The following is an 18,119-nucleotide window of genomic DNA, read 5'->3' as shown; positions in this document are numbered from 1 at the left end:
GCCAGCCCCGTGCCCGCACTCCCTGAGCATTCACTCCCCTAGCACCGAGTACACGCCTGGTTACCCGTCACCTTGTCCCCTGGATTATTTCGAGGCCTTCTGAATCAAAAAAGCTCATCTGGGCATCAAAGTTGAGAGCGTGGATTGCCAGCCTCTTTTTTTTTTTTTCTATAATCAAAGCCAGCAACGACAGTGACTGCAGCTGCTTCTCCACTGCACATCACTGGCATCCAGACGTCGATAGCCCGAGGTGCAGAAACGGGCGGGAAACAATCAAAAAAACCAAAAGAAAGAAAAAGAGAGAGACAGAATAATAAAACCTTCCTACCCAAACAATCCATGCTGGTAAATGCATGCGTAGCATAGCGCATCCTGCCGCACTCACGTTCGCACGCATACACACACGCACACTCGTCAAGTCAACGACTTCACCCTTCCTGCCTCCCTCCTTCGCTCTCTCACTCTCTTTCTGCCTTGCTTCCATTCAAAAAGTCCATTCATCACTTTGGGCCCCGTCCCTGCGTGATCAGTCAGCAAAGCAAACGCCGCCTCTGAAGAAACGAAGCCTGACCGAACACGGCTTGCCCGTCCATTCACCTAAACTTGCACCTGCACCTGCACCTACATACACCTACGTCGCCACCTCTGGCTCTACCATACCCTTTTACCTTACCACTCATTCCCATTAGTACCTCGATCTATCTTTAGGCCCTGTCCCCCCGGCGTCCTTTTTTTTTCTAACCCTCGCTACCAGCAGCTTTTTATACCCCGTCCCTTGCCCACTTTCTCGCGCCCACTGTTCCCTTTCCTCCCCTCCCTTCCCCTCTGCCCCGCTCCCCCTCCAGCCTGTCCCGTGCCACCAAAAACACCACCGACTCTCCCCTCGGTTTTCTCTTTGTTTCCCCAGATACCCTTGGCCTTGCCAATTTCGTGCGCATCGTCCTCGTTGTTGCCTTCGACTCACAAACAGTTTATAGTCTACTTGGAATAACGGCATCGTCTCTCACCAGCCAGAATTTCCTTGGTTGACGAGCTTTTACGTGCAGAAATAACCTCACGAGCCGCCCCTCTGCGCCCGTGCCGATACCCTGCTCGACCGAGACATCACTCGCCCATCGTCATTCAAGTGTCGTACACTTGTCTATTGCGCAAATCTAGCTTTCCATTGAAGGAGCATCGCTACCCAAGTTTTTACTTGCCTTTCAGCATCTTTCAAACTCATCAAGCATTGGCTCGTTCCATTCTGCCCATCACGGCCCACTTAATAGCTCTTCGCATCTTCTCTTTTGTCGAAACGCCCAGGCGATTTCGTTCAACTCTATTTGCACTCGCGCCTTGACTAAGATTCACGCATTCAAACCATGTCGGCTCATCGGCCAAACGCCTTTAACAGCCTCCGGATGGGAGGTCAGTACATCACCCCCGCCATTGGGCAACCCTGAGCCTGGCTTGACGTATGGTTCCTGAACTGACACAATTGCAGAGGTTATCCGCGAGAAAGTTCAGGATGGAATTACCGGCGAGACTCGGGACCTGCAGTACACTCAGTGTAAGATTGTAGGAAACGGCTCTTTCGGTGTCGTCTTCCAGACCAAGCTGTCCCCATCAGGAGAGGATGCTGCCATCAAACGGGTTCTCCAAGACAAGAGGTTCAAGGTATGTGCAATCAACACAGCGTACTGTGGCCTGTTTGCTAACCTTCATTGCAGAACCGTGAACTCCAGATCATGCGTATTGTCCGTCACCCCAACATCGTCCAGCTCAAGGCCTTCTACTACTCCAACGGCGAACGTGTATGTGATCTTGCCCAGCCAGTCATGTTTTCTTTCTCGCTAATTCCCTCATAGAAAGATGAGGTCTACCTGAACCTCGTTCAAGAATTTGTGCCCGAGACCGTTTACCGAGCCTCTCGATTTTTCAACAAGATGAAGACAACCATGCCCATCCTCGAGGTCAAGCTTTACATCTACCAGCTCTTCAGAGCCTTGGCCTACATCCACTCCCAAGGCATCTGCCACCGAGATATCAAGCCTCAGAACCTTCTTCTCGACCCCAACAGCGGTATTCTCAAGCTCTGCGATTTCGGAAGCGCCAAGATTCTGGTCCCCAACGAGCCTAACGTTTCCTATATCTGCTCCCGATACTACCGTGCACCAGAACTCATCTTCGGTGCTACGAACTACACTACGAAGATTGGTAAGATCATGTGTGAAGCGTATTTACTTGATTCATTTGCTGACTTCGATTAGATGTTTGGTCAACTGGATGTGTCATGGCCGAGCTCATGCTCGGTCAACCTCTTTTCCCGGGCGAGTCAGGTATCGACCAGCTCGTTGAGATTATTAAAGTTCTGGGTACTCCAACTCGGGAACAGATTCGAACAATGAACCCCAACTATATGGAGCACAAGTTCCCTCAAATTAAGCCTCATCCCTTCAACAAGGTCTTCCGAAAGGCGGACGCCAATGCTATTGACCTCATTGCTCGCCTGCTCGAGTACACCCCCACCGAGCGACAATCTGCAATTGATGCAATGGTCCACCCCTTCTTCGATGAGCTTCGCGACCCCAACACTAAGCTTCCCGACTCGCGACACGGAACTGGCCAGCTCCGTGATCTTCCCGCTCTCTTCGACTTCACTCGCCACGGTACGTGAAACTTTGGTATTCATTTTAATTGCAGGGCAGCTAACATTATGACAGAACTCTCAATCGCTCCTAGCCTCAACCCTAAGCTTGTCCCAGCACACATCCGTCCCGTTCTCGCATCGCAAGGCCTTGATATCGACCACTTCACACCCTTGACGGAGCAGGAGATGATGGCGAAACTGGATTGAGCCGGCCTCGCGTCGAGGCAAAGGGTAGTTGGCATATGCTTTTACCCTTCTCCGGCTCTCCGCGGCTCTGGAAGAGACCTGCCTCGTCCACTCCCAGTACTGAGCTGAGCAAAAGTGGTTGGGAGCAAGGGTCCAGACCAAGGCCGGACCAGATGGCGAGCAGGCGCTATGTGGCCCTGGAGCCAATGGCGTCGGTCTTTAATACAGGCACGGTGTATAGGCGTCGAGGGCCAGTTGAGAAGGCTTGTTTGTTCTCGCGAGCGTTGGAGTCTTTCCCGGCAGGGAGGGGATTGGGCGTTGTGCTTGCCCTTTATACGAACCCGCTCTCAGTTTTGCCTCAAGGCTAGTCACGAGGAGGGATGACCCCATTGATGCATATCACAGGGAATTACGTTTTTAGACCACGCTTCGATGCATGGCGGATAATGACCGGTGCTATTTTTTCATTGTATTCGCCTCAGGGGTGGAACCCAATGCTGCGGCAAAGGTTGGCTTGGGAATGGCGAGGATAACATTTGTTGAATTCTTCTTTTTTGGTACCGCGTTCTGGCTTGCCATGATTGCTTGGAGAGTCACGATCCTGAGGCTGGTTGGAGGCACTGGAGTGAAGTCGAATGGTTTGCTCGGCTTGGTTTGGCCTTCAGAGGACGCAGCCCGGCACCCGGTATTGTTCTTCATGCTGCAACGAAATTATCAATTGAAGCTGGCTATGGATGGCCCTGTGGCATCTTACTCTCGCTTTCCCGAAGACGTGGAGGAGTTTGGCATTATTTGGTCTAGTCGTCAATGGTCCAAGACGATATAAAGAATAAGGGACTGGTTATGAATTGCAAATAAAAGGCAGAAAGAATGAATGATGTGACGCATTGAAGGACGTTGGGAGGGTTTGACGTCTTTGAAAAGCACAGAGCTTTTATTTCTAGACTTCAAACGCGCAAGTTGATTAAATTTATATGATTGTTTATTCCAATTTGTCGTAACCTTTTTTTCGTCTAAGAAAGTACCTATCTTGAACTCGACAAATTTGTATTCAGATGTCGAGTCAAACCTCGGTGTATCTAGTAGGCACCTGTGTGCATATATACATTTACCTCCTTTTCTGATCGTTGCCGTCTCGGAACCGACAACTGCTTGCGGTGGAATAATATCAAACAATATATAGAAGATTTATTTATTTATTGTCTGTAAATCCAACGGGCTGCGCAATCCCAATTCTTAAATCTGCCTAGGTACTAAGGTACGCAGAAGTCAATGTAAGGTTTTAACATATGCCTCAGGCAAACACAACGCTCAGGCGTTAGCGTGTTAGCCTCGCGATACCTTTCCCCTAGTAGCGCCTCATGCTCCAATCCGAACCTTGTTCATGCACCTTAGCTCACTCGCTTTGTGCACTGTAGTGGAGGTATCCCTGCCCATTGTTTCCCTTGGTTAACTTTTAGTAGTGACGCAGCCTCACACTTTCACACTACAAACTTCATCTACTAAAAACATCGACCATCATTGATACACGCTGAATTGCTATATCGGGACGAGGATAGCATCATGGCCGACTACGATAGACGACCCCCGGGTGGCCACCGCAAGCGAAGATATCGAGGTCAGTGAATTTGCAACAATGCAAGACACGCGAAGCTGTCGCGTTGCCTTTGATGCGCTTGCTAATACGTCGCTCTGCAGATGATGATGACCACTACGATCGCCGAAATCAGCGAAGACGGATTGATTCTGCACCCCTTCCTGTGCGTGTCCGACGACAGCTTCTCAGCATCGCAGACTCCCCTTTGCGCCGATGGGCCGAAGAAGTCCAATCCATTGCGCAAATGGTGGCCGAAAACCACGACGATGAAAACCTTCGCAAGACGTTCCTCGAACTTGTGACACAGCTTTTGCTCGAGCAGCCCTTGAAGACGCCCTTTGTTGCCGCCGTTGTTCATATCATCAACACACTGAAACCCGAATTCGTCGACGAGATCCTTGGAAGTATTACGCAAATCACAGCAGAGAAGATCGCACAAGGCGAATGGCGTGATGTGAAGCTTCTGCTCAAGTTCTTGGCTTGTCTACAGTCTCTTCTTGAGGGAGATGGTCTTTTCCCAGTTTTGGAAGAGCTATTCAGCCGAGCTGCGGACCTCCAGACAGCTAGCTCAGATGATGTGAGTTTCGAATATGTGCAATTGAACCCCATTTTCTAACCCCCGGCAGACCATTGGTACCGAGATTGTCAAGATCATTCTTCTTACCATTCCCTACATCATGGTTTCCGCTCCGGGACAATTCCAGCCTAAGGCCGCAGAGTTGATGGAGAAGACGGATATCATTGCCTCGGAGCCCCATGCCCTACAGGCTCTTGTCGATCCTTACCACCCTGAAGGCAAGGAGGAGAGCCCTGGAACATCGCTCAGCGTGTGCATGCTGCTTCAAAAACAACTTCAATCTGAAGCTGCCAATAACTGGCCGCTATCATGCTTGCCACGACCCTGGGAGATGCCTTTGGAGGATATTGAGGCGCAAGACAAACTCTCGAATGCGCCCAAGCACGCGCTTCCCGAAATGTCCATCCCTGCGACTGTCATTGCCGGACCTCGCCCTCTGTTTCCTGAGATTTACTTCTCTGTATACACCGACCAGGATATACCCTCGGTTCCTGCCGTCACCGATATCGCTTCATCGCTCATCCGGGACGGTCTTCTCGACACCATCAACATTTTGGACTTTAACCGCAACGTGACGGCTCGCTACTTGATGGATTTGGATTGCTACTTCGCTGATGGCACTTTTGTTAAACGAGCTACACCTTTCGATGAACTCAAGAACTTCCCAACGGGAAAGAATACATGGAAGCCCGAGGATGTTGCTGTTGATACCGTCTTCTCACAGTTGTTCCAACTGCCCATCCCCGAACGAAAAGTCGTGTACTACCACTCTGTTCTCACCGAAGCGTGCAAGCTGGCACCTGCAGCCATTGCGCCCAGTCTTGGTAGGGCTATACGATACCTCTACCGAAACAGCCCTCGTTTGGATCTGGCGCTGAGCTACCGGTTCATGGACTGGTTCTCACACCATCTCAGCAACTTTGGTTTCACATGGAAGTGGGCCGAGTGGATAGATGATGCTCAACTGCCTGATTACCATCCCAGCAAGTGGTTCCTAAAAGGAGCACTCGATAAGGAGGTGAGACTCAGTTTCGCCCAGAGAATTCAGAAGACTCTGCCTGAACCGTATCTACCTCTGGTAGGTCCCGAGAAGGAGAAGGATGTTCCTGATTTCAAGTTCAAGAACCCTGGTATGTACTTTGCTGTGTTATGAAGCTCAAACAACTGACATGTGGCCTAGATACACCATTCTCCAAGGAGGGCATGGAGATCGCCGGTCTTCTGAGAAGAAAAGCTGCGGATGAAGAGTTCCAACCTTTCATCAACAGCATCCAGTCCCAAGCTTCGGAACTTTCATTGGACCCCTTGGTTGCTAGCACAGATGTCTTTATGACCGCCATCTGCTGGGTTGGCTCCAAGTCGCTGAGCCACGTTCTGGCTTGCATCGACCGAGCCAAGGGCAGACTGCTCGAAGCCGGCAACACTTCAGAGGCGGCGCGTGCTCAGATCATTTCAGCACTTATGAGCTACTGGCATGCACACCCAGGCATTGCGCTCTCTATCACCGAGAAACTCCTCAATTACTCTATTCTGACCCCTTTGACCGTAGTGGATTGGGCTATTGTTGCCAGCACACCCGCCAATGGCGCCAACGGAGGCGGGAGTCTGGCTGAGCCACACATTTTTGAGCTCGTATCCAACACACTTACCAAGGTTGCCACTCGCAGCCGCCAGGTGATTTCTTCTCCTGATACCGATGACGAGACACGTGCCAAGGAAGTAAAGTCTATCCACGACTTGTTCCGCGCCACAAATGACGCCCTCATTAGCTGGGCCGGAGGAAGCAAGGACGAGCTTATGGAAGAAGGCGACGGATCAAGTGATCGCGAGGCCATGATCCGACGATGGGGGCAGCGATGGTTGCGCGTCTTCAACAGAATGGGCGCTGTTGAGGAGGCGTTTGCTCTCGAGGCTGCCAAGAACGTTGGCAAGGATAGGATGGCAACTGACGGAGCGGAGAATTAGGGGAGTTAATTGCAAGGTTGCGGTAGTGGGTGGTGATAGACAGGGAATGTATTTTAGAAATGGCTATAGGCTAAAAGGAGCTTGCTAGGTGTGCTTTACTCCAAGAATTATAGGGACAGGAGCTGAGGTGAAATTTATCTAATACCAAGTATGCTTAAGAGATCCATTGCAGAATTCATCATTTAACAACATATGGCCACGTCATGTTGCAATTTTCTCATGTGTGCCACTGTAAGCTACATCCATGGCAATGCATCTGTGCAGGTGCATTATGGTAACGAAGTTAATTACATTCTGACGATGGCGATGTTATTTATTCACAGTTACTTGTGCCTTTAAAGAATGTAGGCAAATGTTTGATGTCGTTCATACATAAGTCATAACTCAGTTCAAATATGCAACTCTTGTACACTCCTTATCATTTATCGTGGGAGTATCCACGAGATGATGGAGATCAAGACTAAACATCCCAAAAGTACTATGTTGCTGATAGAGCCAATAGAATATATATACGCCGAGCCAATGTTGAGGGTATCATCCTTGGGTCCCTTGAATCGAAAGCAATCGAATGCAAATAAAAGAAGATTAGGCTGGAAAGCGGAAAGGGTCGCCTGTTGGTCCCATCATATGAGAAGGTTTCGTTTGATGCGCTGAGGCAGTACAGTTCTGCCAATTACAAGCTGCTCGGCAGCTTGGGACGCCTCACCCAGCTTTTTGAGCTTATCCATGAGGTGACTATTTTCTAAGTGTTAGTCGATCAATGTTGTCTGACACGGGGTGGGGGCGTCTTCGGAATTCGTCCACCATCGATCTGAAATTAGGAGTGGTAATAGGTATAGGAGCTTTGGGGGATGATATAGGAGTCTGAGACTGGTATAAGTGAACTCTCACAGGGCTGTTGGTCAAGGTTGGCGTCGAGGCTGCGGTGTTGACTTCATCCACCGTTTCTGGGCTAGGGGTTCGGGGTTTTGGGGCGGGAAAGGCGTGAGATTGGTTTAACTCGACGAGTATAAGGAAAGGCTTAAAAAGTACATACTTGACCGGTAGATGACCGCGCGAACCTTCTGTCATTGCGAGACTCACGCGGTTCATCTGTTGCTCGTGCTCGTTAAAGTGTTGCCTGATACGTTCACCACAGTCTTGGACATCACCACCGCGGACTATGTATCCGCAATCGTTTTCTTCGCAAACCCAGGTTTCGTCAGGGCCCCGTGGAACAGTTGTCGGTATGTTGTCTGCTCTGAGGAAAATCTTGACAAGTTCCTCGGACGAACTGGGGGCCCGCTCATCCTCAGACAAACCCCGCTGGCCTTCGTTTTCAATTGCATCGTCCTCGTCGGAAAAATAATGTGATCTTTTCGGCTCTGCGCCTTCGTCGTGTGAGTCACTGTCCACATCAGAGTGAGCTCGCTTTCTAGAGGCGGCTGCCAAACGAAGGCTAGACTTTACACCAGATGGACGGCCTGGTCTTCTGATGCTTTTGCCAGCTGGTGATGAACGAGCGGGACTTGAGAATTCTTCATTGGCCGGCCCCTTAGGTGTTCCGATTTGTGCCAGGGGTGGTGGCTGAGCCAACTTGTTAGAATTCGCATTGCTCGATTGCTTGCGTCGTACTAAGCGAAATGGGAAATCGGATGGCCTGATGGCTACAGGGTGAAATGGCTTCCCAGACGTCTCTACGAGCCATGTGTAGAAACCATGCTCCTTGTACTTGTCTATGTCAAGTGCCTCAAGCAGAGCGCCCGCATTGTAGTGAAGTACTTCCTCAATTGGGACTCTGTAGGCTGCTTTTTGGTCGCTCTTGTGGTAGGGAAATCTGTATTTCGTCCAGAGCTTATTCATAGCAGCCGACAGAGTGAGGCCAGCTTTCGAGTGTGCAGTATCCGCATATACCTGCTCAATAGCGTTTAGGACACTCTGGAAGGGAGTCTCATTCGCGCCAGTTACTGAGGAGGACATGTCACTCATGTGAGGGGTAAATGATGGTGTGCTTGTTGATGAATGAACGCTGGTCGGTCTTGGGATCGCCGACGTGTCCCTCGAGATTTGAGTAGAGCTCACCAAATCGATAATTTCATGGTCGGCTCTGCGACTAGTTGAGCGTGACCGCGATGCTCGTTGTGGTGGCGGGCTGGCCTCGATTTCGATGATTTCTGGCGTAGCATTGCTAAGGGCGACTGATGTAGCTGAGGAGCCGTTACGAGTCCGCGAGGGGAGTGCCTGAGGTACTGATGGCGCTGATGGCTCGATGATTTCCATGGAAGGGGATCGCAGAGGTTGACGCGGTTTATTCAGGCGCTCAATTTCCTTGTCGTAAGTATCCTAAGGACCTGTGTTAGTTTGGCATGCCGAACCAGAAGAGTGTTCTGCTGACCTTGTGTCTTTTGGTCAGCCATTGGTAGAAAGGGGTATTTCGCCAATCGAGTTCACTACTATCTTGAGTGCACTGTGAGATCAAAAATGATGCATGTTGATCGCATCGTGAAATAACTTCTTCGAGTGTCGAGCCGTCTCCGATCCTAGTGGCATACTTGAAAAGAGTCAGCAAGGCCGCACGCCAAGTTAGAATGAAGCCGCCTTAAGCACAAACCTCGTGGAAGACCTGATAGAGATCCCTCTCAATATCCTTTTTGCCCTTTTTTGCTTTCTTAGGCTGTCTCTCGCTATAGATAGCCAGTAGACGATAATAGAGCACCACGGCCTCTCGCATCTGTCTGTAGATGGGTGCGTATGCTTTTGACGGGTTGAGCTCAAACCAAGCACATGTGCCGGCGACCCAGATGATCGGTGAGCCATTCTCGTCTTCTCCAATAGAGTACAGTTCGCATTTCGTGACTTCCAACTCGATCGATCTGCGGACTTTCATGATAACTGGGACAAATCATTAAACACAATGCGTGGGACAGGAGTTTGGGAAACATACGGTGCGCCTTCTGCGCTGGGTCCTCCACAAGAAGAGTACCGCGGATGATATAGGGCCCGCGGGTAGCCACATCAAGTGCGTTTTCAAGAGTTTGCCCATCTTTGTTTAGAACAATAGCGTTCTTGAGTTCAAAGCAGGTCTCTGGGTCGACACCGGAGTGGTTGAATCGCAGAACCGATTTTTCTTTGCACCACGACACCTTTCTTTCGTCTTCGGTGTCGACACTCGACGTGGACGCTCGGCGGCGACGCCCGGTCATGTTTGCTAGTATACTCGGATGGAGCTCATGGGGCGGTCGGCTTGAGCTGTTGGTTCAGACGCTCGGCGACGGCGACGGGGCGAACGAATATAAATCTAGATTTGGGTGTATTTGTAACCAGTTACTTGGCGACGAAAAGTTGTTCTGGCTAAAATCGGAGGGAATCAAGCCGATAAACCGTAATGAGTTGCGAGAGTCGAATGTGGAGGGTAGAAAGAGTACAGCGTTGATGTTTGGTGATGGTGTTGAAGTGTTGCAGCTACTGTGATCATAATGGCAGGGCACTAAGGTTAGTAGGTGGGTGTAACAGAACGCGCTCGCGCTACATCACAAGAGTAATGGAATTGGCGGGGCAGAGCCCAGTAAAAGTTGAAGAGTACAGGGGGCACTTAGAGCTGAGACGCTTTTTCAAGACCCATTAAAGCGCGAGCTTTAAAGTGCCTGCGCTCCAATTAGATATCTCCGATAATGGCTGGTAGAGCCTTTGTGGGTTGACATAATTATTTGGTCGCTACACTTTTTATATGGTACCTAGGTAGCCATAAAAGCAACTAAAATAGAGAGGAAATAGATCTCTCAAATGTCCTTATCTAAAATTTGGAGTAGTTGTTTACTATGTTTTTACTTTGATCTATTATCTCATCTGCAGAGTCATCTTTCATCGTTTGTTTATGATTCATCTGGCGAAATGTCCTATTGTTAATGTAAACTAAAAAGTGTACTAAAGTTTATTGCTAGCGGAGAATGCGCCGATAAGACTTTTTTTCCCCCGTCATCGGGTAGTCCCAGGGTACAACTTATTTATTGAGGCGGGTGCTGAATGGATTCTTTTTCACAAGCTCCACCACATCTTAAGCCTTGCCTCACTCATTTATTCTCCCTCCACTTCTTTACTGTCTATTCTATCCTATTCTGTTACTAGAAGTACTTGCATGTACTTCCCAAAAAAGCATCTCAGGATGGCCACGGGTATTATCCGTGAGGGCGTATTTGGTATGTGATCTGCTGACTCTGTTCTGCGTTGGGTCCGTGGTATTAATACAATTGCTTCTATCCAGCCATCAACAAACCTTGCGGTCAAAGCTCAGCCCAGGTCATTCGCGAATGCCAGCAGGTTTTCAACCCTTCCGAGTTTTTCAAGCCATTGATCCAGTCAGAAGTCGCAAAGCGCATGAACGAGAATAGCGGGGAGTCTGCTCGTCGCAAGGCTCTCAAGAGGGCTTCCCAAGTCAAGATTGGCCATGGAGGAACTCTCGATCCTCTCGCTACCGGAGTTCTTATCCTAGGCATAGGATGTGCAACAAAGGCACTACCCCAGTTCCTCGAATGCACCAAGACATACGAGACCACCATTGTGTTTGGCGCCGCCACCGATAGCTACGACAGAGTTGGTCGCATTCTCACCAAGCGGCCCTATGAACATATTACCCGCGAACTGGTCGAGAAGGAGATTGCCTCGTTCAAAGGCCGCCAGATTCAGATCCCGCCGCTGTTCTCTGCCCTCAAGATGAACGGAAAGCCCCTCTACGAGTATGCGCGTGAGGGCAAACCTATCCCTCGACAGATCGAAGGTAGAGAAGTTGATGTTAAGGAAATTGAGATGGTGGAGTGGTACGAGCCCGGAGAGCACAACCACCGATGGCCCACCGAAGAGGCCGAAGCTGCGGAGCGCAACCTGGCGGAGCAGGTCTGGAGGGTCAAGAAGCAACAAGAAAGCAACAAGCCATTGAGTCCCGAGGAAAAGCAGCAGGACGACAAAGCGATAGCGGCGCATGAAACGTTCAAGCGCAATTTTGAAGAGCGTCAGGATGCCCTTATTAAAGATGCGCCTTCAAAGAAATCGCGAAAGTCAAAAGAACCTCGTATGATGTCGGGCGCTCTCGGAAAGCTTCCACAGCCAACCTACTCTACTAAGGGACAGAATCTGGTTCCCGACGCACCCGACTCAAGCACCCCTCCTCCATGGAGCGATCAGGGCCCTCCTGCCTGCAAGGTCCGACTCACAGTCACATCTGGATTCTACGTCAGAAGTTTCTGCCACGACCTAGGCGCTAAGCTTGACTCAGCTGGTCTCATGGCAGAGCTTTCACGAACCCGCCAGAATCACTTCGAGGTTGGCAGCGAGAACTGTCTCGAGTATGGAGACCTCGCCAAGGGTGAGAATGTCTGGGGCCCCAAGGTTGCTGGCATGCTTAAGAAGTGGAACGAGGGGTTGGGAGCTGGCCCTCGAGGTCCAGCCGGTCCCTCAGAGAAGTCCCAGAAGAACGAGACTAAGCGTTCCGGTTCTCCTACGCGGAAGCAGAACAAGGGTGAGAAGCGGCGACGATCGGAATCCCCGAACGGGGCAGGATCACCACGTCGCAAGGCAGCAGCTCTTGAATCCAAGCAAGACTCCAAGCCCGTTAAAGAGCCCGTTAAAGAGCCCGTGAAGGAGCCCGTGAAGGAGCCCGTGAAGGAGCCTGTGAAGGAGGCCAAGGAGGAGGCCACGCCAGACGCCAGAAACCGCTCCGATGATGAGAAGTCATGGAATGGCATCGAAGACTGAGCTACAGGTACGACTTGATGTGAAAGACAAGACTTGACGAACAGGTATAGAACGAGGAGCATGGCCGTTCATATCCACTAGAGTATCTAGTTTATAGATGCGAAAGGGTCGATCAAGAATAGTATATATAGCACGACCGTGAGACAGTTACCAACATCAGTTGATGGGTGGCTAGACTAAACGTCATTGGGAGCGGCATGTATCATTCAGGCGTTGTTGGTTTTACGAACCCAAAAGAATATATGTGAACTTTTACTACAGCAAAAATCTTGACTCTTGGTAAATGTGATTATGAATTTATCCTAAATAACTCGACTATGTTCATAAAATGCATGCGAGCCTATTGAGCGTCGCTTTTTGCTCAACTCAAGGCTGTCAATGCTTCACTGTCCACTCGACTCTCCAACCGCACTGCTGAGTTCTTCCCTTGCACCGTGAATGTCCTCCATTCTGATACCACTGCGATCACACATGCTGCGGAATATGCCACCCTGCTTCCAAAGATGCAGTGGCGTATCCAACTCGGCGATACGTCCCGCATCCATAACACAGATGCGGTCGTAGCCAATGATGGTACGCAGTCGATGAGCAATACACAATAGTGTCTTGCCTCGGAAGCCAACCGCCATAGTAGCCTGTATCTTGTCGTCTGTCTCCATGTCGACTGATGAAGTGGCTTCGTCACAGACGATGATCTGGGCACCTCGGACCAGAGCTCGCGCAAGAGCCATGAGCTGTCGTTGACCGAGCGAGAAGTTGAGGCCATCTTCTTCGACGGCTGTGTCGAGATGGATACGTGAAGGGTCGTTTGTGCGGCGAGCGTCCTCGGGTGTTTCGGCGTCGGCAGAGACGAGATCTGCCTTGCGAAGCGCGTACCAAAGTTCTAGGTCGGTGTGTTCACTAAAAGGATCGAGGTTGCTGCGAACAGTTCCTCGGAATAGCGTAGGATCTTGTGGGATGATGGCAAGACGAGATCGAAGATCGTGAAGACCAAGGGTGGAAATATCAAGTCCATCAATGGTGATTTTTCCACCCGAGATTTCTACTAGACGGAAGAGCGTGCTCATGATAGAACTCTTTCCGGCACCAGTACGTCCGACAATACCAATACGCTCGCCACCCTTGACATGCATTGTCAATCCTGAGAGAACCAGCGGGAGGCCTGCTCGGTATCGCATCTCAACATTGTCAAAGACAATCTCACCCTTCTCGGGCCATGACTTGCGCACTTCGACTGTATGGGAGGGGGCCTCCTCTTCGAGTTCCGTGCCGTAGTAGTAGAGTCTCTCAACAGCGTTCATGGCATTCTCAACTTCGGCAAGCTGACGAACTGAAAACTGCATCATACCCACGATTGACAAGATATAACTCAAGACGAGACCGCCAATAGAAGGGTTGATGGAGAAACGTGAAGTGACAACGAGGATGGCTGTAACAAAGACGAGAAGTACACCAATAAGATCAATTCGCATGGACAGCCATCTCTGGTTGGCAAAAGTGATGTAGTATGCACCATTCATCTCGTCAATAGAGTCGCGCAACTCATTAATGAAGCGGTTCTGAAGTCCATAAGCTCGGATAGATGCCACACCAGTGAGACCCTCTCCGAACTTAGCAAAGACGTGCGATCGAAGAACAGACTCAAAGCGTTTGACCTCGCGGGCTGATGCACGATAGTAGATAGCTGCGATAACGAATGCAACATAGAGGGGAACCAGAGCGATGACAAAGTAGTAATAGAACGCAATGATGAGAATGAACACAGACGTAATCATGCCCATGGTAAGCAAGAACATGCGAAGCGCATCCGAGAGGTTGTTGTCCATAACATCAACATCTCTGGAGAAGCGGTTCGTAATGCGTCCAAGGGGCGTCGTGTCAAAGAAAGACATGGGTGCTCGCAAAACACGAGTGACAGCGATTCGAAGCATGACTTTACTCGACTTTGTACCAAGGATAGATAGGACGACCGAAAATGCAAACATCAGAATAGCCTGAACAACACCGAGTGCTGCGTAAATGCCAATGTATACACCCGTTGACAGATTGAACTTATCTGAAGTCCAGTATGACAGCCATAGACTCGTGACGATGTTGGCTCCTTGGGATATAATGAGGAGGAACAGTACCAGTGGAGCGTTCAGGATCGAGCCGGATGCCTTGATGTAGGCACCGTAGACAGACCACGAAACACTAGCACTGGCCCTTTCTTCTTGAGTCATCAGAGCAGCGCCCTTCTTCTTTTTCTTCTTCTTCTCGTCCGCGGTGGGCTCATCGCCGTCGATAGGCTTTTCAACCTCTTCGCGCTTCTCTTCGATGGCAGTAGTCTCCATTAGAGTCTGGAATCCCTTGTGGTCCCTCATAAGCTTCTCAAAAGTGTCGATAGCTTGGATTTTTCCGTGCTCCATCCAGATGATGCGGTCACATCTGCTCAGGACCCAGAGCTGATGAGTGGCCAAGATACGACATTTATCCTTAAGAAGACCGAGAATAGCATTGTCGAAGATGTGTCGTCCGACGTGGGCGTCAACAGCACTGAGAGGGTCGTCCATGAGTACAATATCAGCATCGAAGTAAATAGCTCGGGCAATATTGAGACGCTGCTTCTGACCACCAGAGATAGTAATACCGCGTTCGCCGATTTCTGTCAAATCACCATTAGGAAGCATATCGATATCTGCCTGAAGAGCGCAACTATAAGCGATGTTAGCGACATGGAAATTGTGATATGTATGTTCGAAACTTACGCTTGGATGACCTTGTTATACCATGCCTTGTCTATATCTTTGCCAAATATAATGTTGTTCTTGAGAGTGGTGTTTTGGATCCAAGCATATTGGGGACAAAACGCTCTGGATGAGCCAAAGGTAACTTGGCCGTTTGTCTTTCGCATATCTCCAGCCAGGGCAGATAGAAGGGAACTCTTGCCGCTACCCACTGAACCAATGACAGCAACCAGCTCGTTCCTTTTAACGTCGAAGTTGAGATCCTGAAGCTTGAAGGGCTCCCTCTCCTCAACAAGAGTGCTCGTATCATCGCCAGAAGACTCAACCTGAGGAGGAGGAGCTTGTTTTGTCTTTTCCTTCTTGCCCTTCTCTTCTCTACCAGCTTCCTCCTTGTGAGATTTCTCCCAAGTAAACGAAGCATCCTCAAGTCGAATCGCATCATCTCCCTTTGCATCAAATACCGTGTCTTCAACTGTCTCTTCCTGGAGCAGGAACTCCTCAATTCGCTGAACAGATCCCCAGGCGTCAATCACTTGGCCCAAGACCATCGGTAACAAGTTCAGGGGGATTCGAAGGCCGTTGAACAATGCCAGCGATGAGAAGACTTCAGCGGCTGTAAGCCCATTGTGAGTCAGGGAATAACAGATGAAGGAAAGCATAGAGGCGAAAATGGGCAGCGACATGCTGACGGCGTTGAGGGCGTTTCTGATGGCGAGCAAGATCTGAATGGCGCGAATCTCCTTGTTTCTGAGATCTCCCAGACGTTCTAGGAAGGCCTTTTCCCAACCAAAGTACTTGACAAAACGAACAGACTGCAAAATTTCCTGGGTGAGAGAAACACGTTGATCGGTTATTAGGTTGATGGCTCGTCGTCGATGGAACAGGCTCCGGATCGCCCTTGTCAGGAAAGGCATACCAATAACCAACAAACCATAACCAGCCAAGGCGCTGTAGGTAATGTTGACGAGAAGAAGGGCCAATGTAAGTAGACACAGGATCGGGGATGTCCATACCATATGGAAGAGAGCAGAAGCTTGATCGACACGGTAGGTATCGACACTCTGTAAGGCAGTGATTCGACCATTTCCCCAGCCAGTACCATCTGAAGCATCTGGTTTGGCCTTCTTTGCTTTCTTTGCTTTCTTCTTGGCTTTAGCATCGTCTTCTGCATCGCGAACATTGCTCTGCAAAGCACCCTCAGCTTTGGCGCGGCCGGAGATGACCAGCGACTTTTCATAGATGAGGCCAATCAGAACTCCTCTGGTCTGACCGCCCACTGTCATACCTCGGTAGATGTAATGGTTGGTCCCCAAACTTTGGGTGATTTGCATCAGCGTAATACCGACAGCCAGGCCTACACCCTTGCCGATATGGGGCGGAGGCCCGCCAGTTTGGTTCGCTACATAGGCATCGGCAGCGAATTGAATTAGGTATCGAAGTGTGAAAGGGCTGATGACTTGTATGATACTGGTGTAGAGTGCACATGCGCCACCGGTCCAAAATTCAGCCTTGAAGGTTTCGTGCATGGCCCAAAATAGAGGGTTCTTCTCGCCACCTTCGACTCGTCTCTGGAACGACTCCTTCATTTTCAGAGTCAGAGGCTCGACTGACCTATCCGGGTTGACTGTCCAAATGTCATTCGGTTCCAGGGGTCTTCGATAACCAGCCTAAGAATATCTCGTCAGCATAAATCGACATAAGACGGGCCGCGCCGCGGTCAGATATTGGTGGCTTGCAGATCCATCATGATCACCGTCCAAATTGAAACATGGGAATATTCGACTTACATGCATTAGAGGACTCATCCATTGGAACGTCAACCTGCTGAGAAAGCCTGCTTCGTGTTCCCGACTCTTTACTGACTTTTCAGGGACTGGAGGTGGCGAGCCCCAGCGGAGAGGGTTCATTTTCTTGTGCCATGACTTCTTTGGGGGGTCCTTTGGACCTGATGTCGCCCGGGAAATTGTTTGTGCTTCAGATGCACCAGTGTTGACTTCCTCGAGGTCTGCGAGTCGGGATTCGTTCTTCTCATTGAATTCTTCGGATTGTCTTCTTTCTGCACTGCGCTTCTCTTCAGACTCTTTTATTTGATCCTCGTCTGACTTGCCAGACCGTTCGAAATCGGTCGGCGCGAGAGGAGCAGCTTGAGTATCAGAAGGCTGGAGCTCCTTATCCACCGGGTCTGGCATCTTGGCGTTGTGTCAACCTCTTATAACCTCTCCTAGGCCAACGACTGAATACACGGAATTGAGCCCAATGATATCTCGTCACAGTTCACAGACGATGTCAAGTTTGTTACGAGATAGTCACGATATCAATGACACCAGAACAACGGGATTGAGACGGGAACAAAAAGCCTTCGTTCTTCCTAACGGCGCGATACAACCCCCGAAAAGGTTAATCAAGGGCGAAAGGGCTAGGCGATGGATCCCACGGGTAGATCTTGGCGCGATGTAAGGATGAATCAGAGACAAAGATTCAAGAAAAAGATGGGAGTTAAAGAGAAGAAGAAAAGAAGAAGAGATCCAACAAAAGGGATTAGGGAAGTACGGTAATAGGACCAGGTCGATATGACAGTTGCAAAAGAAACCGTCCAATGGGGGTGGGTGGGCGTGGCTGCATTAGCAAAAAGCGGACTGGACTGATCTATCCGTACGGACCTAGTCCTAGTGTATCGCAGACTATGAAGGTGAAGGCAAGGCAAGGCAAGCA

The 18,119-nt window shown here is 49.9% G+C and overlaps 5 protein-coding genes across 5 annotated transcripts, besides 3 other annotated features; 3 read left to right on the top strand and 2 right to left on the bottom strand.

The window, feature by feature from the left end:
* Positions 1 to 431: 431 nt before the first annotated feature.
* Positions 432 to 482: a repeat region.
* Positions 483 to 799: 317 nt separating this feature from the next.
* Positions 800 to 853: a repeat region.
* Positions 854 to 1,361: 508 nt separating this feature from the next.
* Positions 1,362 to 2,836, top strand: FPSE_04134 (uncharacterized protein; the record flags this gene model as incomplete). Its single annotated transcript, XM_009257252.1, has 6 exons — positions 1,362 to 1,407; positions 1,484 to 1,656; positions 1,710 to 1,793; positions 1,848 to 2,196; positions 2,250 to 2,648; positions 2,703 to 2,836. The coding sequence occupies 6 exons, from the start codon at positions 1,362 to 1,364 to the stop codon at positions 2,834 to 2,836; spliced, it is 1,185 nt and encodes a 394-aa protein (XP_009255527.1).
* A 1,542-nt stretch (positions 2,837 to 4,378) lies between these two features.
* FPSE_04133 (uncharacterized protein) lies at positions 4,379 to 6,954 on the top strand (the record flags this gene model as incomplete). The annotated part of the gene is made up of 4 exons (XM_009257251.1): positions 4,379 to 4,433; positions 4,514 to 4,989; positions 5,039 to 6,119; positions 6,170 to 6,954. 4 exons carry the CDS (start codon positions 4,379 to 4,381, stop codon positions 6,952 to 6,954), a joined length of 2,397 nt encoding a protein of 798 aa, XP_009255526.1.
* A 735-nt stretch (positions 6,955 to 7,689) lies between these two features.
* Positions 7,690 to 10,136, bottom strand: FPSE_04132 (uncharacterized protein; the record flags this gene model as incomplete). Its single annotated transcript, XM_009257250.1, has 4 exons — positions 7,690 to 9,276; positions 9,329 to 9,484; positions 9,545 to 9,825; positions 9,878 to 10,136. 4 exons carry the CDS (start codon positions 10,134 to 10,136, stop codon positions 7,690 to 7,692), a joined length of 2,283 nt encoding a protein of 760 aa, XP_009255525.1.
* Positions 10,137 to 11,095: 959 nt separating this feature from the next.
* Positions 11,096 to 12,681, top strand: FPSE_04131 (uncharacterized protein; the record flags this gene model as incomplete). The annotated part of the gene is made up of 2 exons (XM_009257249.1): positions 11,096 to 11,129; positions 11,195 to 12,681. 2 exons carry the CDS (start codon positions 11,096 to 11,098, stop codon positions 12,679 to 12,681), a joined length of 1,521 nt encoding a protein of 506 aa, XP_009255524.1.
* A 383-nt stretch (positions 12,682 to 13,064) lies between these two features.
* Positions 13,065 to 17,596, bottom strand: FPSE_04130 (uncharacterized protein; the record flags this gene model as incomplete). Its single annotated transcript, XM_009257248.1, has 3 exons — positions 13,065 to 15,375; positions 15,429 to 17,074; positions 17,195 to 17,596. The coding sequence occupies 3 exons, from the start codon at positions 17,594 to 17,596 to the stop codon at positions 13,065 to 13,067; spliced, it is 4,359 nt and encodes a 1,452-aa protein (XP_009255523.1).
* Positions 14,916 to 14,938: a microsatellite.
* Positions 17,597 to 18,119: the final 523 nt, after the last annotated feature.

This window comes from Fusarium pseudograminearum, chromosome 4 (genome assembly GCF_000303195.2).
Source record: "Fusarium pseudograminearum CS3096 chromosome 4, whole genome shotgun sequence".
Classification (NCBI taxonomy): domain Eukaryota; kingdom Fungi; phylum Ascomycota; class Sordariomycetes; order Hypocreales; family Nectriaceae; genus Fusarium; species Fusarium pseudograminearum.
This window is presented reverse-complemented; position numbering and strand designations above follow the sequence as displayed.